Consider the following 19,980-nt stretch of genomic DNA (forward strand, 5'->3'; position numbering starts at 1 on the left):
AATGGCCATTAATTTACAGGTATTAAACATTAAATTCCTTCCATTTGGCCTATAAACCCATGACAATGAGATAAAAACATAAAAATTATGTTATTTTGTGAATTCTTGTGTGAATGTTATTTGGACACTTAGGCTATTTAAAAATGTTAACCTAAGATGATGGCTGTGCAGGAGTGGGCGCCGTCTGTGTATGGCAGCCTGCCCGCAGTCCGTCTCTTCACCTTTTTTTTAATTTTAAGTCTTGTCCAAAATGTTAGTGGAGGTCTTTTATGTGGGGGTGGGGAAGGGGGAAACTTTAATTCTTAGTCCCCTACCTGGTCGGAGAGGCAGCATCCCTCTGAGCTGCTTCTTCGTCCCGTCCTCGCGGACTACCATCGAGAATGGAGCGGCGTTTCCTGTCGGGACCGGCCGGGACTACAGCTTCGGTGGCGGCACAGCGCAAGGACACCATCACGGAGCGGAGCCACGGAGCGGGCGATGCTTACCGGGTCGCCGTGCGGTAAGCTCCGGAGTGCTGCGGCCGCCGACTCCCAACATCGCGGAGCTGTGGCTGCGGGCGTCCGGCCGCGGGCGGCGCTGGATTTGGAGCGCCGCGGAGCCAGGGATCGAGTTCGCCGGGGTCGGAGCTCCAACCGGCGCGGCCTGAGGTCTACGAGTGCCCCGGTCTCCGGTCTCCGGGGAGGAGGCAGACGCTCCAGACTTTCCCAGCCGCTTGAGGAATTGTTTCACCCGACGCTGGAGTTCCATCTTTCACGGCAAGAGGGCCCTGAAAATTATCGGACTGGCTGCAAGGCCACAAATGGGCCCCGACCTCGGGTGTTTCAGAGGAAGAGGACAACTTTCTGGTGCCTTTCCCCACAGTGGAAAGTTTTGATTCTGCTGTGGGGGGACGTGTTCCTAATTTTTTTTAACCTTTTTCTATGGTTTGTATGAAAACTTATTATTTAATTTATGTAAAGCACTTTGGTGTCAATGCGAGTTGACTTAAAACGTGCTATATAAATAAAACTTACTAATCTATTCTTAAGAAATGGATAGATGTTTAGATCTAGTAATTGAATTTTGTAATTAGCTACAATTAGGTAACTAACTAATTATATGCTTTAATTTCAAGTCATCTAAGTAAGATTGTTTCATATTTGTTTCAGAATGCTTCAATCTATAATAACTGAAAATTTCTTTCAGTTCTCCTAAATTTTAAGAAAGTTATGAGCTTTTAAATGTTCTCGATCACAGCTTTTGTGTTAAGTCAATGAAAAAGCAATAGGGAACAAGATGCCAATTTCCGAGTATGAAAATGGCCATAACTTTTTTAATACTGAAGATATGAATGAATTAGGTGTAAAATTAAACTTATTTTCATTGCTTTGTAAATATTGATTGTAATGTCCAATTGTTTGATAATTTCGATTTTGTTACTATTAATGTCTTTAATGTCTTGTTCGGAATTAAAAAAAATAAATAAAAAAAATAATGCTTTATCTGATGGGATAAATTAAAAACTTGATTTTTTAAATCTCAAAATTTTGTAACATTGCTATGTAGAGCAGATTATATTGAGCTGAGAACAATGTCCTGCTTTCCTAGTGCTGTGTTGGAAGGTTTAAATCAATTTGTAGGGCTCTGGTCTGCAAAGGAGCATTGAAAAATGGAAAACAAAAGTGTAAAGACAATTGGAAGGGACCAATAATGGCAGGACCAGTAATAGAAAGATTTTGGTTAGGGTTAGATTGAGAGACAATACAGGGATATTTAAGATGCATTTATGTAGAACCAATGTTTTAAACTAAAAAAAATGTTGTAAACGGGGCTTGTGACAAGTAAATGTGATGCTATACATAAGAGTACAACATTGTAGCAGTGATATAGCCATACAACACAGAAACAGACCCTTCCTATTAAATCTTTTCCCTTTCATCTTAAACCTGTTCCCTCTTGATTCCTCCTACCTAGGTAAAAAGACGGTGCACTCTCTCTTTTCACGACATTATTTTATGCATCTCTATAAGATCATCCCTGTGCTCCAGCTTCAACAACTAGTCGGCCACTGCTTCCTCTATCTCCATCCCTCATCCTGGCAAAATCCTTGCATATCTTCTCTGCAATCTTTCCTGCTTAATGGAACAGAAAGACACAAAATCCTGGAGCAACTTGGCAGGTCAGATGGCATCTCTGGAGAACAAGGATAGGTGATGTTTTGGGTCGGGGCCATTCTTCAGATTTTGCAGACCCTTCTGCAGGGTCCTGACCTGATACATCACCTATCCATGTTCTTCAGAGATGCTGCCTAACCTGCTGAATTACTCCTGCATTTTGTGTCTTTTTTCAGTATAAACCAGCATCTTCAGTTCCATGTCATCACAGCTTAATGATATCCTTACTACAGCAGGATGATCAAAATTGAACACATTAGTGCAGGTACAGCTCACCAATATCTTGTACAGAATATTCAGAGGGTCCCAACCTGAAACGTTATGTATCCATGTCCTCCAGGGATGCTGCCTGAGCTATTGAGTTACTTCAACACTTCCCCTTTTTGATCCCAGCTTCTATACTCCATTCCCCGACTGATGAAGGTCAGTGTTCCAAAAGCCGTTTTCACCTCCCTATCTGCGATTGGGATTTAGGGAACCTGTGCTCCCAGATCCCTCTACTCCACAACACCCCTTAGGACCCTATTATTGGCCGTTAATGGTTTGTTCTGGTTTGACATCCCAACCCCTCACAAATATCTTATAATTCATTAGTCATTCCTCATCCCACTTGCTCAGCTGATTAAGATCCTTCTGTAATTCTTAAACTACCATCACTGTCTCTAATGCCATCTATTTTAGTGACATCTGCAAACTCGCTAATCATACGTATGCACTCTCATCCAAATTATTGATATCTGACAAACAGCAGTGGGCCCACCACCAATCTCTGAAGCACACCACTAATCACAGGCCTCCAGTCCAACAAAACAACCTACCACAACCCTCTGCTTCCTACCATGAAGCCAACTCTGTGTTGGGTAGCTAGCGCTTTCCTGATCCCATGCGATCTACACTTTCGGAGCAGCCTACCACATGGAACTTTGTCAAAAGCCTTGCTGAAGTTTATATAGATTACATCTATGACTCTGCCCCCATCCACCTTCATGGTGATTTCCAAACATTAAATCAAATTAGTGAGACACTATCTTCCAAGCATAAAACCATGCTGACTATCTCTAATGAACTCCCATCTTTCAAAATTCATCTCATCGCTCAGAATCCTCATGCCCCCTTTATGTCCTCCTGATTTCCTCAAGTATGCCTCAATTCCCTATACTCCTCTTGGGATGCACTTGATCCCAGGTGCCTATACCTGGCCCATGCCTCTTTCCTGACCAGACTCTCAATTTCTCTTGTCATCCAGGATGCCTTACTCCCACCTGCCTTGCCCTTCACTCAAATAGGAACATGCACACCTTGAGTTCTCACTTTCTGTACATTGTTTTGCACGCAAACCAGCTAATCCGATCAACTTTTGTAAGCCGCTCTGTAATACAATCAAAGTTGACCTTGCCCCAATTTAGAACTTTAACTTGTGGGCCAACCCTGTCCTTAGTCAAAACTATTTAAAACCTAATGTAACTGTAGTCACGTCCCAAATGGCTCAGCCACTGACACTTCAGTCACTCACCCAGATCAGGCTTTACCCTATACATAGTGTCTGAGGAAACATTTCTGAATACACTAGATGAATTCCACATCATCTAAGCACTTGGCACAGTGGCAGTCACAGTGTATATTGGGCAAGGTACATTCCCCACTATGACAAACCCATTAGTCTTACAATTATTTGTAATCTCCCGGCATATGTACTCTTCTATAGATGGGCCTATAGTACAATCCCAACAAGGTGATCTTCCTATTCCTCCCACACTAGCACATGGCACAGGGAGTAATCTGGAGATTGCTCTGGAGGGCCTGTTTTTTAACCTTTTGCCTAACTCCCTATTCACTCTATAACACTTCATCCCTTTACCTACCTATGTCATTTGTACCGATGTGCACAATGACTTCTGGCTGCTCACCCTCCCCTTGAGAATGTTCTGCAGCCACATGATACGTCCTGGACTCTGGCACCAGCGAGACAACACATCATCCAGGAGACCCGTTTGATGCCACGGGGGGGGGGGGGGGGGGGGGGGAGAGAGAGAGGGGGGATAAAGAGAGGGGGGGGGAGAGAGAGAGTATATTCTGGGACAATCAAGGTGAGAAACTGTTTTTAATTAAGAACGAAAGAATGAACGATTCAGTGGTGCAGCGATAGTTGCTAGAGACGCAGGTTCGATCCTGACTATGGGTGCTGTCTGTACATAGTTTGTATGTTCTCCCTGTGACGCGTGGGTTTTCTACAACACTCCAAAGACGTACAGGTTTGTAGGTTAATTGGCTTTGTGAATTGTCTTGTGCACAGGGATTGCTGGTCGGTATGGACTTGTTGGGGTGAAGGGCCCGTTTCTGTGCTATATCTCTTAATGTCTAAATGTGAAAACACTGCAGGGACTTTCCAGACGGTCTGTTGATGGGAAGGTTATCGTGGAGTGAATAAGGCTGGAGATTTTCAGAGATGTGCAAAACATAGGAATTCATCTAGCCAAGCATAGACCGAGCTATCAATAACTCCAGGGATATAGTGGGTAGCATTCAAAGTCCTAGTCATAGAGTGATAACGATCCCGGCCAAGCGATACAAACGTCAGTGAGGGAACATTTGGGAAATGGGAATCGTGTTGCGATAAACATAAGAATGATTGTGGAAAAGGATATTGATCACCCAGGTGAAATAGTAATTTGGAGAAGGGTCATTCAGTTAGTCAAGAACAGATCTGACTTGTTGGGCCAGCACAGTGGTAAAGTTGCTGCCTTACAGCGCTAGAGACCCAGGTTCAATCCTGACTACGGGTGTTGTCTGTATGGAGTTTGTTCGTTGTCCCTGTGAGTTTTCCCCGTGTGCTCCAGTTTCCTCCTACATTACAAAAGCGTACAGGTTTGTAGGTTAATTAGCTTCGGTAAAATTGTTAATTGCCCCTAGTGTGTACATGGTGCACGGGGATCGCTAGTCAGTACGTACTCGGTGGGCCGAAGGGCCTGTTTCCACGCTCTATCTCTAAACTAAATTAAGCTTGCATAATGGAATTGGAACAATAGGGAACCCTTTAATGTGGATGTTGGAAATGGTTTTGGGGAAGTATACACTAAGTTTTGTTACAGTGTGTGACCTGTGCATTTCCTGAGAGAACCACAGGTTTACTGTTTAGTAAAGATTATGCAGGGAGGAAAATTCTGGGGAAAGCCTTGTGGAGAGCGTTTAAAACATGTGTTTCCCACCCGCATCCCAAAGACAAGTGGGTTTGTCGGTTAATGGATTCCAGTAAAGTGTATAGGAATGGTATGTGGAGGTGGGATAACATAAGAGCAAGTGTGAATGGGCGATCAATAGTCAGAGTGGACATGGTGGGACGAAGGACCTGTTTTTGTTCTGTTTCTCTAAAGTAAAGACCCACTGGTGCATTTGGGTTGACGTGTCTCAGAGTCGCTTAATGAGTTGCACAGGCTACGGGGCAGCTTTGATAGAGTGCTTCACTGAAAATATAGCTTCCTTATAAAGCCGTAAGGGAATAAGGTGCTTTTGATTTCTGTGGTGTTTGTGTCCTTGTGCTTCTGACGACAGTAATGAGGTGAGCTGTCCCTGGAGCAGCACCTCTATTATTCAATTGTGTCGAGATCAAATCTTGGAGCATAGAACAGTACAGCTCGGGGCCAAACCCTTTGGCCCACCGTATCTATGTTGAGCTTAATCCATGTACTTATTTTCTATTTGAAACTGGCAACTAGAAACAATTTCACTCTTAGTTTCCATGTTGTGTGTGGTTGGTTATAGACAAAAATAAGTTGGGTTTATGATCAGCAGCTTGCTTATGGAATGTAGTTATTATCCTGTAGCAAAACAATTTGTTGTCAAATACATTTCACAATTGGTAAATATGATTAATGCTCCCTTTACCACCTCATTCTTTTTCTCAGTGTTCTTTGGAGAATATGTTGCCATGTAGAAATCTCCAAACTGGACAGAGCTGCACAGTGGAAGAGATGGGTAGATAGTGGCAGCTCCCATACCTGACCAGTGGTATTGACAGAGACTGGGTCTGTCAGTATATGGAGTGGGTTCTGCTCATTGTCAGAAATGGCTCGCATCTTGGTGCTGAGCAGCAGCACACTCCTTGTCTCAGACCGCCCAACACCAGCCATTGTGGGCAGCCAGGTCACACTGAGCCACGAAGGAGACATTACTGCCTATGCATCGGGTTCCCTGCACAGCCGTGGTGGGCTGGGGGGGAGGGGGTCTGTTCCACGCTCCTGGTGTGTCGGGCAGCGGTTCGTCTTGGGCTTCCGGTGCAACAGTCGTGATCCCTCTTAATGCTCCTCTTTCTGGGAATGCATTCTGAGCACTAAGCAAAGTATATCGGCGATACATGAAAAGGTTTATCCCAATTTAAAGAGTTGCTGGGTGATTTGTGTGTGGCTATATTGGCTTTTTTCTTTGCACTTTCAATCCAGATTTACTGTTTCAGCCACTTGGCAAGGATGCGGTTAATCCCAATCTAGCCCCACAGTATAACTTCATTAACATCGTTGATGATTTGGAATCAAATCTTCCACTGAGTTATTACAAAGCTGCTTGGTCTAGATCAAGTGCAGTTGAGACCTTTTACAGCTGGAGACAAAAGTATGGGATTCAATTGAGTAAACTTTCCTCTGAAGACAATCGGTTATCTAATCTGAAATGGGAACAGTTTACCCCCACCATTATTTCTCCTTTTGTAAAAATGCAAAGCACAATGATCAAAGGTTCAAAAGTCTGTTTATTGTCACGTGTACCGATTAAGGTACAGTGAAACTCGAATTACCATACAGCAATACTAAAAAAGCAACAAGACATTCAACTACATAAAAGTTAGCATAAACATCCACCACAGTGGATTCCCCACGTTCCTCACTGTGATGGAAGGCAATAAAGTCTAATCCTTTTCCTCTTTATTCTCCCGCGGTCGTGGCAGTCGAACCATCCGCAGTCGGGGCGATCGAAGCTCCCGCATCGGGGCGGTTGAAGCTTCTGCGGCTTGGAGCTCCCAAAATCAGTCTCTAACCAGGGACCGCGAGCTCCACAATGTTAAAGTCCGCTGGCTCACGCGGTTGGAGCTCTCGAAGTCGGTCTCCAGCAGAGACCACCAACTCCTCGATGTTAAGCCGCAGTGCGGATGGAGATACGATACGGATAAAAATCGCATCTCCGTCGAGGTAAGAGAGTAGTAAAAGTTTTCCCCCAACCCCACCTTCCCCACATAAAACAAGCTAACGGACACTTAAAACATACATTTAGCACATACTAAAAAAACAACAAAGAAGGAAGGGAACCAGACAGACAGTTAGTGAGGTGGCCATTGTGGGCGCCACCTGGTGGTCAACTATAATGATATGAGATTTGCTCAAGAGAGATTGTTTGATTTTAAAATGCATGTTTGTATAATTTCTTTGCAGAATGTCGCAGTGGTACGAACTACAGCTGCTGGACTCCAAATTTCTGGAGCAGGTTGACCAGCTCTATGATGATAGCTTTCCAATGGAGATCAGGCAGTATCTTGCACAGTGGCTGGAGGCGAAAGATTGGTAGGAGTTTGTTTTGATTAAAATCAATTCAAGTCACTGAAGAATAACCAGTTGGGGCAGAAATAGCCTTCATTGATAAAACAAGAGCAAATATGCTCATTTCACATGCTGTCAATTTTACAATTGCAATAGAAAAGGATGATTGTTTTGTTACGACTGTTTTTGTTTAACTGGCTCTTATTTTTGCGTTATTGTTGGAAAAACTATTTGCCTTTGCCCCAGCATAATGGTGAGCAACGTTTTAAAACATATTTTTATTTCACTACTTGTGTTGCTTAGGGAGCATGCTGCCAGCAATGATTCAATGGCCACCGTGCTGTTCCATGACCTGTTGACACAATTGGATGACCAGTATAGCCGCTTTGCCTTGGAGAATAATTTCCTACTTCAGCATAATATCAGGAAAGTGAAACGTAACCTTCAGGTATGAGGAGCTCTCTCATGTGTACCTGTACAAGGGGATATATTAAATATATAGGAAGGAACTGCAGTTGCTAGTTTATACTGATGATAGACACAAAATGCTGGAGGAACTCAGCGGGACAGGCAGCATCTCTGGATCGAAGGAATGGGTGATGTTTTGGGTTGAGACCCTTCTTCAGAAGAAGGGTTTCGACCCGAAACGTCACCCATTCCTTCTATCCAGAGATGCTGCCTGTCCCGCTGAATTACTCCAGCATTTTGTCTATCTTCCATGGAATAGATTCCTAATTTGCTTGTTCAAATGGAAGAGTGGTGGGACTGCAGCAAAAATTAATATATAATATACAATTGATCTGCTTTACTTTCTGATAATTGTGCACAAATGTTGCTTCAGTGTGGTGCTGCTGCCTGTACAATGTGATAATTGTGTACTATCTATATATCTCTAAAACTCTGTTTGTTTGTGGCTGTATGTCAGATTAGATTTTTAGCCTTTGATTCGTTGGTCCGCCAAACCAACACGCAAAAACTCAGATTTTTTTTCTTTTTCGTTAGTGATTTCACTTTTACATTCGCAAATCCACTACTCATTAAATTTTGTCGTTTTACGTACCAATTTTTAATAAAATCCTTCCCCACCCCACTCATTTTTTCGCCTCCTGCTGGCCAGCCACCATAATGGCTGCTGCCGCCCGGCTCACCTCCAAAAAGCCGACATTTTTCACATTTCGCTAGCGATTTTCGCTGCTGCCGCCCGGCTCTCCTCCACTCCACACCCCTCCTCCACCACCAGGCCTGGCTCTGGCGGAAGGCACAGATTGGCTGCTCCCCCGCTGCTTTTCGCCGTCCCCGCGGGCTTGCACTGTCCAAAAATCCCTCGCGTCAACGGCCTGTCGGCCCGCAGACGCATTGAGGGCGTACGCCTAGCATGTGGCATTGCGCGATGACGTCAGGCCGCCCCCCCCCCCCCCTTGCAACCATGCGTTGCGGGAACAGACCCAACGGGTCTGCACTTGGTCTAGTTAGTACTAAAAATGTTGCAAGATTAACTTTTTGCACAATCTCAAGTGGAATTCAAGCAGAAAATAAATGAATGGAATATTAATCAAATGAAACAAGCTTAGATGTATTGCAGATTTTTTTAAATACTAATTTGATTTGCTAAACCACTTTATTATGTTTGATACAATGTCTAGGATCAACAACTTGGTCTCTCCACTTGACAAATTTATTATTTTGCATGTTATAATGGGCATAAAAACACTGATATTTTGCATGTGAATGAAAAGCCATTTCATTTTTTTGTAAATTGAGAATTGGGCACAGATTTATATACAGATGTACCAGAACTGGTCATTTTTGAAAATAAAAGTGTCTAGGTACTGGGGTTTAGTTAAAATCCCTTTGAACCTGGCTGTTTTTATTTTGAAGAGAGAACATATTTACACGGGCAATTAATGATATTTTCCAAAATGCGATTATGGTCTCATTTGTATTATGCAGGGTAATTGATTAAATATTATTCTGAGACCTAAAACTAGTAAAAATAATTGAAAATGTACTTCTCATACCCAAGTATTTGAAACTGCATGTATTAGCAATGTTATAAAATTTTGAGATTTTAAAAATCAAGTATCCCATCAGATAAAGCATAAAAAGAAATTTAATTTGACACCTAATTCACTTTCATATCTTCAGTATTAAAAAGGTTATGGCCATTTTCATACTCGGAAATTAGCATCTTGTTCCCTATTGATTTTCCATTGACTTAACACAAAAGTTGTGATCAAGGACAGTGAAATGACCATAACTTTATTAAAAATTAAGAGAACTGAAAGACATTTTCAATTATTATAGATTGAAGCATTCTGAAACAAATATTAAACAATCTTACTTGGATGACCTGAAATTAAAGCATATAATTAGTTAGTTACCCAATTGTAGCTAATTCCAAAATTCAATTACTAGATCTAAACATCTATCCATTTCTTAAGGAAAGATTAACATTTTTAAATAGCCTAAGTGTCCAAAGAACATTCATACAATAATTTACAATAAAACATTATTTTTAAATCTCATTGACATTAATTTATAGGCCAAATGGAAGGGATTTAGTGTTCAATTGCTGTAAATTAATGGCCATTTAAATCGGCTTGCCAGTGGGATTTTGTAGAATGCGCTGGTTTGGAACGCTGCCATTGCGGTGGATTTGAAGCCCATATGGCATGAAAGATACTGCGGGATTGAATGGGCCCCCAAGTCAGCTACTCGCAACATAACATTTTGTATAAAGGGATCTTAAGAAGCCCTTTTAAATGTAAAAATAAACATTGCCTTGTCCCCTACATGAGATCCGTCCCGTTGTCGGCGTTCGCGGCTTTGGAGGATGATTTTTAATCTACTATAACAATTAAATAACCCAATTTAGTTTAAAAAATACCTGCAGCGAACAAATTTCGCAGCGATTTTTCGTCAGCAACTAAGTAGGCTGAACAACATCGATTTCAACAGCCTAGAGAAAACCCGCCCCCCTCTCAAAGGCGCCAAAGTCGCACACAAGGGCAGCGGCAGAACTGCAGCGCCGCTGAAGGTAAGTTTTGCAACATACCTACATGTATTGTATTCCTAATTTCTATTTGCAGGTTCACTTCCAAGAGGACCCCATCCAATTGGCACTAACCATATCACACAGCCTTAAAGAGGAAAAGAAAATCCTAGAAAATGCTATGAAAGATGAAAAGGTATTTTCAATTAAACATGTTTGTGTTCAATAAGTTGCTGCTTTCTACTCTCAGTTCTTTGAATAAATGTTCCTGCTTTATAACGGAGGTTAACAAAAGTTTCCTCTATTTCCCTACATTGCCCACTTTTTAAATTTGTGGTAAAGCACAAGTAGTGAACAGTTTGTGAATTTTGACAAGTTTAACGATTATCTAAAAAACAATCCATCTTTCCCAATGTGAGTTTTCCCAAGAAATGTATTTTCTGGTCACTGATAACAGAATGGGAGGAGAATTGTGCAGGGAAAATATCATTGTAAACCCAGTCAGTTGGAGAAAACAAAACTACTATCCCTGCCTGAATTATTAACTGGGATTGAGAAGAGTAAAGATTTCACCACGGAACATCTGTAGAAGTTTGCATTTTACACGTCACAAGTACAATCTAACTTGACATAACGTCTGCTGAGAATGTCATTGCCCTCCTACCCTGCTGCTGAATGTTCACAACAGAAAGTGTTTGACTTGTGAAGTACTTAGTGAGGCTGTTCATGGTCACCTTCAATTCCACCGTCCCAGACAACTTTGATCCACTTGGTCAACTCGTCCCTTCCCACCCAAACCACTCCCTCCCCAGGTACTTTCCCCTTCAATCGCAGGAGATGCAACACCTGTCCCTTTACCTACCCCCCCACCCCAACTCCATCCAAGGACCCAAACAGTCTTTTCAGGTGAGGCAGAGGTTCACATGCACCTCCTCCAACCTCATCTATTGGATCCACTGTTCCAGGTATCAACTTCTCGACATAGGCGAGACCAAGCGCAGTCGCGGCGATCGTTTCGCTGAACACCTCCGCTCAGTCCGTGTTAACCTACCTGATCTCCTGGTTGCTCAGCGCTTCAACTCCCCCTCCTATTCCCAATCTGACCTGTCCTGGGCTTCCTCCATTGTCAGAGTGAGGCCCAGCGCAAATTGGAGGAACAGCACCTCATATTTTGCTTGGGTAGCTTACACCCCAGCAGTATGAACATTGACTTCTCTAACTTCAGATAGCCCTTGTTTTCCCTCTCTCCATTCCCTCCCCCTTCCCAGTTCTCCCACTAGTCTTACTGTCTCTGACTACATTCTATCTTTGTCTCGCCCACTCCCCTGACATCAGTCTGAAGAAGGGTCTCGACCCGAAACATCGCCCATTCCTTCTCTCCAGAGATGCTACTTGACCCGCTGATCCACTGCTGTTGGATTACTGGCTCAAGTCCACAGTGACACCATCTCCCTTACCCTATACATATCTCTGGGGCATTTAGATAACAAGGACCGACATATTTGTTGAATATAGCACTGCTTTCAACACCATAATCTTAACTAAGCTCCTGGCACCAGAAGTCTGTAACCCCCTCTACTACTGGATCCTTGACTTTCTGACCCATTGACCATAATTGGCAAGGATAGGTGACAAAATGTCATCCGTGATGATAATTCTTAATGCTGGTGCCGTGAGACGATGTTCTCAGCCCTTACTACACTCCCTATAAACTCGTAGCCATGTGGCCAAATTCTTCTCTAATTCCATCTAAAAGTTTGCAGATGACACCACTGTAGTGGGTCAGATCTCTAACAATGATGAGATGGAATACAGGAAGGAGATGGAGTGCTTCATAACATGCTGCCAGGACAACAGTCTCTTCCTCAATGTTAGCAAGACAACTGAGTTATTTTTAATGTCGGGAAGCGTGGTGGAGTACATGCCCCAAATATTATCAATGGTAGCGAAGTGGAAATGGTTGAGAGCTTCAGGTTCCTGGGCATTACTATCGTCAACTATTTGTTCTGGACTAACTACATTGAAGCTACGGCCAAGAAAGCACACCCAACATCTCACTCATGGCTGGTGGGCTGCAGTTGACTCATGGCTATTCCTTGAAATTCCATTTCAAGCAGAGTGCAAGGCCACCAAATTCAAATCCATTTTCCTACCATTTCAAGCAGGGTGCAAGGCCACCAAATTCGGGTTCAGTTTCCTACCACTTCAAGCAGGGTGCAAGGCCACCAAATTCAAATGCAGTTTCATACCATTTCATGCATGGTGCAAGGCCACCATATTCAAATGCAGTTTCATACCATTTCAAGCAAGGTAAAACCACACAAAACACCACACACAGTTCAGTAGACATTCAGTGTGTTCAGTTGATTCACAGCTCAGACAGAGGTGTGACCTCTCCCTCCCCCATCATACCGAGACTGAGCCACACCCACACTTCCGGGTTTTATAATCCCTCCCCCTTCCACCGGAAAAGGTGTGGCCTTCGTGGTGTGATTGACAGGAGAGAGATTCTCGACATTTTTTAAACACTAACAACCATTGGCAGTGCATTTTTACTTCATTAGGAGTGCATTTTTATTTCATTAGCAGTGCATTTTTACTTCATTAGCAGTGCATTTTTACATCATTAGCAATGCATTTTTACTTCAACCCAAAGAACCATTAGCAGTGCATTTTTACTTCATTAACTGTGCATTTTTACTCCATTGGCAGTGCATTTTCACTCCATTGGCATTTTTACTCCATTGGCAGTGCATTTTTACCTCAAACCAACCGTATTTTCATTTTCAAGCCACATTAAGGGCACTCACAGTTGAGTAGACATGTGTTCCGTGTTATTCAGAGTTCAGAGAGACGTGACCCTCTTGGTTCCTCTATCTTGCAGAGACTGAGTGAGGCACACCACTTCTGGGTTTTATAGTCCCTCCCACCGGCTGGGGCAGCAGAGAGAATGGCATTTTAAAAAAAACCATTAATATCGCTCTGATTTTTCATCGATGGGAAAAATCCTCGGGTCCCGGAAGGCGTAGGGGGGCTCTGAGCGAGGTGGCCAAAAATGACGGCCGTAGGTGGTGGCGTTTTCTCGGAAATCACGCCACAGCGAGCCAAAAGCGGTCAAGATCAGACTTTTAGTAATATAGATAATAATACTGAGAATTTTTTAAGATTTTGTTTCTGTGTTTTTAATTCGTAGAATCATATCGGTTCTCTCCTGAATAATATAATTCTGGACAAGCAGAAGCAGCTAGATCAGAAAGTGAAGACAGTAAAGAGCAGAGTTCAGGTATGTTTATGTTCGCAATGCAACATTGTACCAACTTGAGTCCTTGGGTGAAGACTGAAGTTTCGGAGGTGCAAAATAGAACGCAGCCTTAAGTTGGAGGTTGACACAAAATGCTGGACTAACTCAGTGGCACAGGCAGCATCGCAGGAGAGAAGGAATGGGTGATGTTTCGGGTCGAGACCCTTCTTCAGACTGATGTCAGGGGTGTGGGCGGAACTGAGATAAAATGTTGTCGGAGACAGTCAGACTGGTAGGAGAACTGGGAAGGGGGAGGGGATGGAGAGAGAGGGAAAGAAAGGGCTACTTGAAGTTAGAGGTCAACATTCATACCGCTAGTGTGTAAGCTACCCAAGCAAAATATGAGATGCTGTTCCTCCAATTTGCGCTGGGCCTCACTGTTACAATGGAGGAGGCCCAAGACAGAAAGGTCAGATTGGGAATAGGAGGGGGAGTTAAAGTGAGCAATTGGGAAATCGGGTAGATTTAGGCAGACTGATCAGACGTGTTCAGCGAAACGACCGCCGAGCCTGTGCTTAGTCTCACCGATATGGATGTATGTTTCCTCCTGCATTTCATAATTTAACTCCATCCACATACTCTGGTGTTTGAAAAAGGCCATTGTTTTGAGCAGTCTCAAAATATTTTGCATCATTAATATGGCTCTGTCTTGCAATTTCAGTCTTTGACCTAAAATGGTTTTAGTGTACTGTTTTGTTCAGGTTGGGCTTTACCCTCCTGTAAATTATCTTGTCAGCAATATAAAGTAGCAATGATAGCTAACCTTTTATTTTTGTCTTGAGTTTTCAATCACTTATTCAAAGTATCAGATAGACAGTAATAATTTTGTCAGTCATCCAGTTATGCAGTTGTTAATTATCCACTTTATGGCTGGTTCATATTATGGTTCCAATGCCTCTGAGATCAGAGGCAATGTTGTATTATTAAACACGTCAACTCTTTGCTTGGGTTATTTAAATTAGTGCCTGTTTTCCTGCTGAATATGTGTCAAGAAAAAATGGGACCTATATATCGGGATGGTTCTGCAAATCTGTTTTTGTTTTTTTGTTTTTTTTGCTTTGAGTTCTTACTGCTCATGAATTAGCTACCCAATCTTCCTATAGAGCAGTGATATTTTGTGTATGAAGCATTTTTGAATCATCCCGCCTGGGGTTTCAACATCGGGAGAGAAAAGACTTTGCCTTCCATCACAGTGAGGAAGAGATTCACTGTGATGGATGTTTGTGTAAATTGAATTGTTTGTATGTCTTGTAGGAATAGCCTTTGTTTGTATGGCTGTGGAAACGGAGTTTCGTTTGAGCCTCACTGAGGTTCAAATGACATGTAACAAAATATTGTATTGAAAGGATTTCACAAAAATTAATATTCTTTGATTGTAGGAAATTGAACAAGAAATAAAATCTCTTGAAGATCTTCAGGATGAATTTGATTTCCGATCTAAGACATTGCATAGTCGAGGTAAGGAATTCTGGTTTGCAAAAAGTGTAATTGAAAGAATTTGTGTTAAAGTGCCTTTTTCTATATAGAATTGTACCTTGGGCTTTTGTTGTCTACAACTCTTTTTTAATGTTTTTTTTGTTTATCTTCCATTGCTAGAGCACGAAGTAAATGGGTTGGCTCAAAATGAGATTAAACAAGAAAAAGTCCACCTCCACAACATGATGCTAAAGTTGGATATAAAAAGAAAGGTCAACTATGGTTATTGCTAACACTGTTATTGATTCTGTTACATTTTTATATAATAGATTTTTGTTTTTGCTTCTCTTGAATTCAACATTTACGTAGAAACTGAAGTTCCCCGTGCGCAAATATATTTTCGGCCAACACCATGTACGAATTGGCAGTGTCATTTGGATTTGCCCACAAAGTTTATTAAAAAATTCAATTGTTGAACATAGCAGGTGCTATATAAAAGCAGAGGGCTGAAAATGGACCCAGGTTTCAAAGCATGTTAAATTGACAATATGAGAGGTTCATATGAGTTTTTATGTACAATCCATATGTCTCTGCAGCAAATTTCTGCTTCTGGTCGGGGGTCATGCGTGTGGAGGTAGAGAAGCTTCTAGACTTGATGGGATGTGGATATTGACACCGCAAGGAGCTGCAAAGAGTGAATAGAGTACTATTCTGCAGGTGGATCCACATTTGTGCAAGATCAAAGCAGTTGATTCTCAATCTTTTGGAATTTTTTGAGGATGTAACGAGTAGAATGGATAAGGGAGAGCCAGTGGATGTGGTGTATCTGGACTTTCAAAAAGACTTTGACAAGGTCCCACACAAGATATTAGTGTGCAAAATTAGATCACATGGTATTGGGGGTAGGGTATTGACATGGATAGAGAACTGGTTGGCAGACAGGAAGCAAAGAGTAGGAATTAACGGATCCTTTTCAGAATGACAGGCAGTGACTAGTGGGGGGCCGCAAGGCTCAGTGCTGGGACCCCAGTTGTTTACAATATATATTAACGATTTAGATGAGGAAATTAAATGTATCTCTAAGTTTGCAGATGATACAAAGCTGGGTGGCGGTGTGAGCTGCGAGGAGGATGCTATGAGGCTGCAGGGTGACTTGGATAGGTTGGGTGAGTGGGCACAAGCATAGCAGATGCAGTATAATATGGATAAATGTGAGGTTATCCACTTTGGTGGCAAGAACAGGAAGGCAGATTATTATCTGAATGGTGTCAGATTAGGAAAACGAGACCTGGGTGTTTGCTTGTTCATCAGTCACTGAAAGTAAGCATGAAGGTAGAGCAGACAGTGAAGAAAGCCAAGTTGGCCTTCATTGCAAGAGGATTTGAGTTTCGGAGCAAGGAGGTCCTACTGCAGTTGTCAGTCCCTAGGTGAGACCGCACCTGGAGTATTGTGTGCAATTTTGGTCTCCTAATTTGGGGTAGGACATTATTACTATTGAGGGAACTGACACGATGAAAGAATGTGTCGACTTGGCTTGTATTTGCCGGAATTTGGAAGGATAGAAAGGGGGAGCCCAGAACCAGGGGTCACAGTTTAAGAATAAGGGGTAGGCAATTTAGGACCGATATGAGGAAAAACTTCACCCACACTTGAGTCAGCGCTGACCAACCCCTACATTAGCACTATCCTGCACATTAGGGGCAATTTACAATTTTACTGAAGCGAATTAACCTATAAACCAAGTGTGTGTGTGTGTGTATGTATGTTTGGGGTCCCGGGGGGGGGGGGGGGGGGGGGCGCTGCAGTGTCACACACACACGCACTAACCACCCCCCATGTTATTATATTAATATTATTAATTTGCTCCTTTTACCCCATCCCCCGCCCTATCCACTTGCGCATAGCCCCCAACTCGCAGGCGTGGCTAAAGACGGAGGGGGGCATAGGCACACACAGAGAGAGAGAGAGAGGGGCAGAGAGGAGGTGGTGGGAGAGAAGGAGGGGGAGGGGTGGAGGAGGGGGGGGGTGAGAGGGCTGCATCTTTTGAATAACGGGGGGAGGAGGGAGAGGTAGGTGGGGGGGGGGGGGGGGGGGGGGAGATGTCACGCGCAGATCCAAGAGGGAAGCACGCAGAGCCATTGTGACGTCATCAGCCAAATCCAGCCGGGTTTTTTTTCAGTCATTTCAGATTTGTGAACATTTTAACTCGAGAATTTTAACTGCAAGAATTTTTCAGATAAGAAATTTCGGAGTCCACGGGATAAATCTCTACCGGAATATGTAAAAATGTACCGTTAACGCGTCGTTTTTTCGAGAAGATGTGATTAGGCGTGCACACACACACACATACAAGATAAGAGTTTTAATATGTGTGTGTGTGTGTGTGTATATGTGTGTATATATATACATACATACATACATACATACATATATATATACATACATATATACACATATATATATATATACATATATACACATATATATATACATATATATATATATTAAAAAAATATGTGTGTATGTATATTATATGTATATTTTCTTTTAATGCGTAACAAGAATTACAAATTTCATATTTTCAATTTAAAATTTGCGAGACTTGTCATTGACAATTTTCTATTTGCATGCCTGGTCTTTGGAAAAATATCTTCAATGGATCGCTGGCATTTTTTTTTGAACATGCATTTCGCTCACTGGCATGCATTTTCTTTTGTAGGAAGTAATTAATGAAACTGCCAGCCTACTGAATGAAGTGGAACAAATTGAAGGGCTTTTGATCAATGAAGAGCTGGTGGAATGGAAAAGGAGACAACAGGTTGCATGCATTGGAGGACCACCAAACACCTGTCTTGACCAGCTACAGCATTGGTGAGCTGCTTCAACCACTTGTGCAAATTTAATAATGCAGACCCAATATAAAGATGAACACAAACCTAACATGTATTCAAAGATTAAGGTGTAGGCCATTTAGGACTGAGATGGGGGAAAAACTTCTTCACCTAGATAGTTGTGAATCTGTGGAATTCTCTGCCACGGAAGGCAGTGGAGGTTAATTCACTGGATGTTTTCATGAGAGTTAGATTTAACTCTTAGGGCTATGGGGGGGGGGGGGAATCAGGAACGGGGGCACTGATTTAGATGATCAGCCATGATCATATTGGCTCGAAGGGCTGAATGGCCTACTGCACCTATGTTTCTGTTTCTATTCATCCAAAAGCAGAGGGTAGATGCTGGATATTCTGAAACTTAAATGCTGGAAATGCTCAGCAAGTCAAGCAGCAATTGTGTGGCAAGAAAATCTATCTTCCTATCAGTTGAGTATTTCCAGCATTTTCTTTAAATTTAATTAAAGCGCATTTAACAAATCCATAATTCCTTATCAAAGCAAGTCCTGGACTTGCTTGAGACCTCTCTACGCCCCTCATCTCTCTCTACGCCCCTCATCTTCCAGGAAGTAGTTGGTATGAAAATGACTTGCTTGAGACCTCTCGAAACATTAGATTAATCTTTCATTCATCTATAATACCATATTTTATGTTATTTTCCGAAAATAAAACTTGTAAATATAACCTTATTTTGAAAGTAGTTCATCTGTGCACAAAGTAAGGGAGGTTGGGATGTTTGACTCCATAAGGCAAGCTAACTGCGCTAGGGCTGTTTGTGGAGGGACTGATGTCCTATAGATTGCTTCCCTTCAAGTATTACAATAGCTTTTTTTTTTTTTTTGAAGAGCTGGTGGTTGGGATTGAGTTGGGTTGTTGGCAACTTGATGGCATCTGAGGAAACAGCAGATCAGCTTTGTGGCATCTCTGGCACTTTGATGTTCTGACCACATAATATCTAATGCCATGACCTCTACATAAGGTTTGAGCAAGGATTATTAGTGTGGCCATTGGTAATTGCCTCCTTGATTTTTTTTTTTGTGTTATTGCTTTCAGTTTCACATTGCTGGCAGAGAGCTTGCAGCAGGTTCGGCAACAATTAAAGAAATTGGAAGAATTGGAGCAGAAATATTCGTATGAAGGTGACCCTATTACTCAAAAGAAGCAATTCCTGGAAGAAAGATACGATACTTTGTTCATCACTCTTATTAAAAGGTAACCATTCCAGACACAATCTGACTCTACTTGAAGTGTGATTTTTCTCAGTTTAAATATGAGGTATTTCTCCGTGTCCTGATGTTTGCTAAAATTGAGAGGCAAATTTTAAAGGATGCAACAAAAAAACCTACTGATTCCTATAAGCCATTTTACACTTGTGGCAGAAAACAATTTAAATCCTGTTGACTAATCCCTGTTATGGATGAATTCTTCTCTAAAGTGCCCATGTTGGCAGTAAGTGTGTATCTTAGCAAATGTTCATTCTTTAGTACCTTTTTAGAGGGCGGCAGTGGTAGAGTTGCTGCCTCACTGTGCCAGAGACACGTTCGATCCTGCCTACAGGTGCTGTCTGTGCAGAGTTTGCATGTCCTCCCTGTAACAGTGTGGGTTTTCTCCAAGAGCTCTGGTTTTTTCCTCCTTCCCACTTGAAGACTTTAAATTTTTAATTTTTTTTTCTGAAATGCTCATCATTTAAATTTAATCATGAAATTCA

The 19,980-nt window shown here is 42.2% G+C and overlaps 1 protein-coding gene across 2 annotated transcripts in view; it reads left to right on the forward strand.

The window, feature by feature from the left end:
• Nucleotides 1–19,980, forward strand: part of LOC116975059 (signal transducer and activator of transcription 1-alpha/beta-like) — a 46,571-nt gene that overhangs the window by 4,180 nt on the left and 22,411 nt on the right. For both annotated transcript variants that reach the window (XM_033023751.1, XM_033023752.1), the window contains exons 3-10: nucleotides 7,571–7,699; nucleotides 7,979–8,123; nucleotides 10,765–10,863; nucleotides 13,861–13,950; nucleotides 15,348–15,426; nucleotides 15,565–15,656; nucleotides 18,104–18,255; nucleotides 19,326–19,484. In XM_033023751.1, the coding sequence (XP_032879642.1) occupies nucleotides 7,572–7,699; nucleotides 7,979–8,123; nucleotides 10,765–10,863; nucleotides 13,861–13,950; nucleotides 15,348–15,426; nucleotides 15,565–15,656; nucleotides 18,104–18,255; nucleotides 19,326–19,484 (944 nt within the window). In that variant the 5' untranslated portion in view covers nucleotide 7,571. The remainder of the gene's footprint in view (nucleotides 1–7,570; nucleotides 7,700–7,978; nucleotides 8,124–10,764; nucleotides 10,864–13,860; nucleotides 13,951–15,347; nucleotides 15,427–15,564; nucleotides 15,657–18,103; nucleotides 18,256–19,325; nucleotides 19,485–19,980) is intronic.

The sequence above is a fragment of the Amblyraja radiata genome, chromosome 7 (genome assembly GCF_010909765.2).
Source record: "Amblyraja radiata isolate CabotCenter1 chromosome 7, sAmbRad1.1.pri, whole genome shotgun sequence".
Taxonomy (NCBI): Eukaryota; Metazoa; Chordata; class Chondrichthyes; order Rajiformes; family Rajidae; genus Amblyraja; species Amblyraja radiata.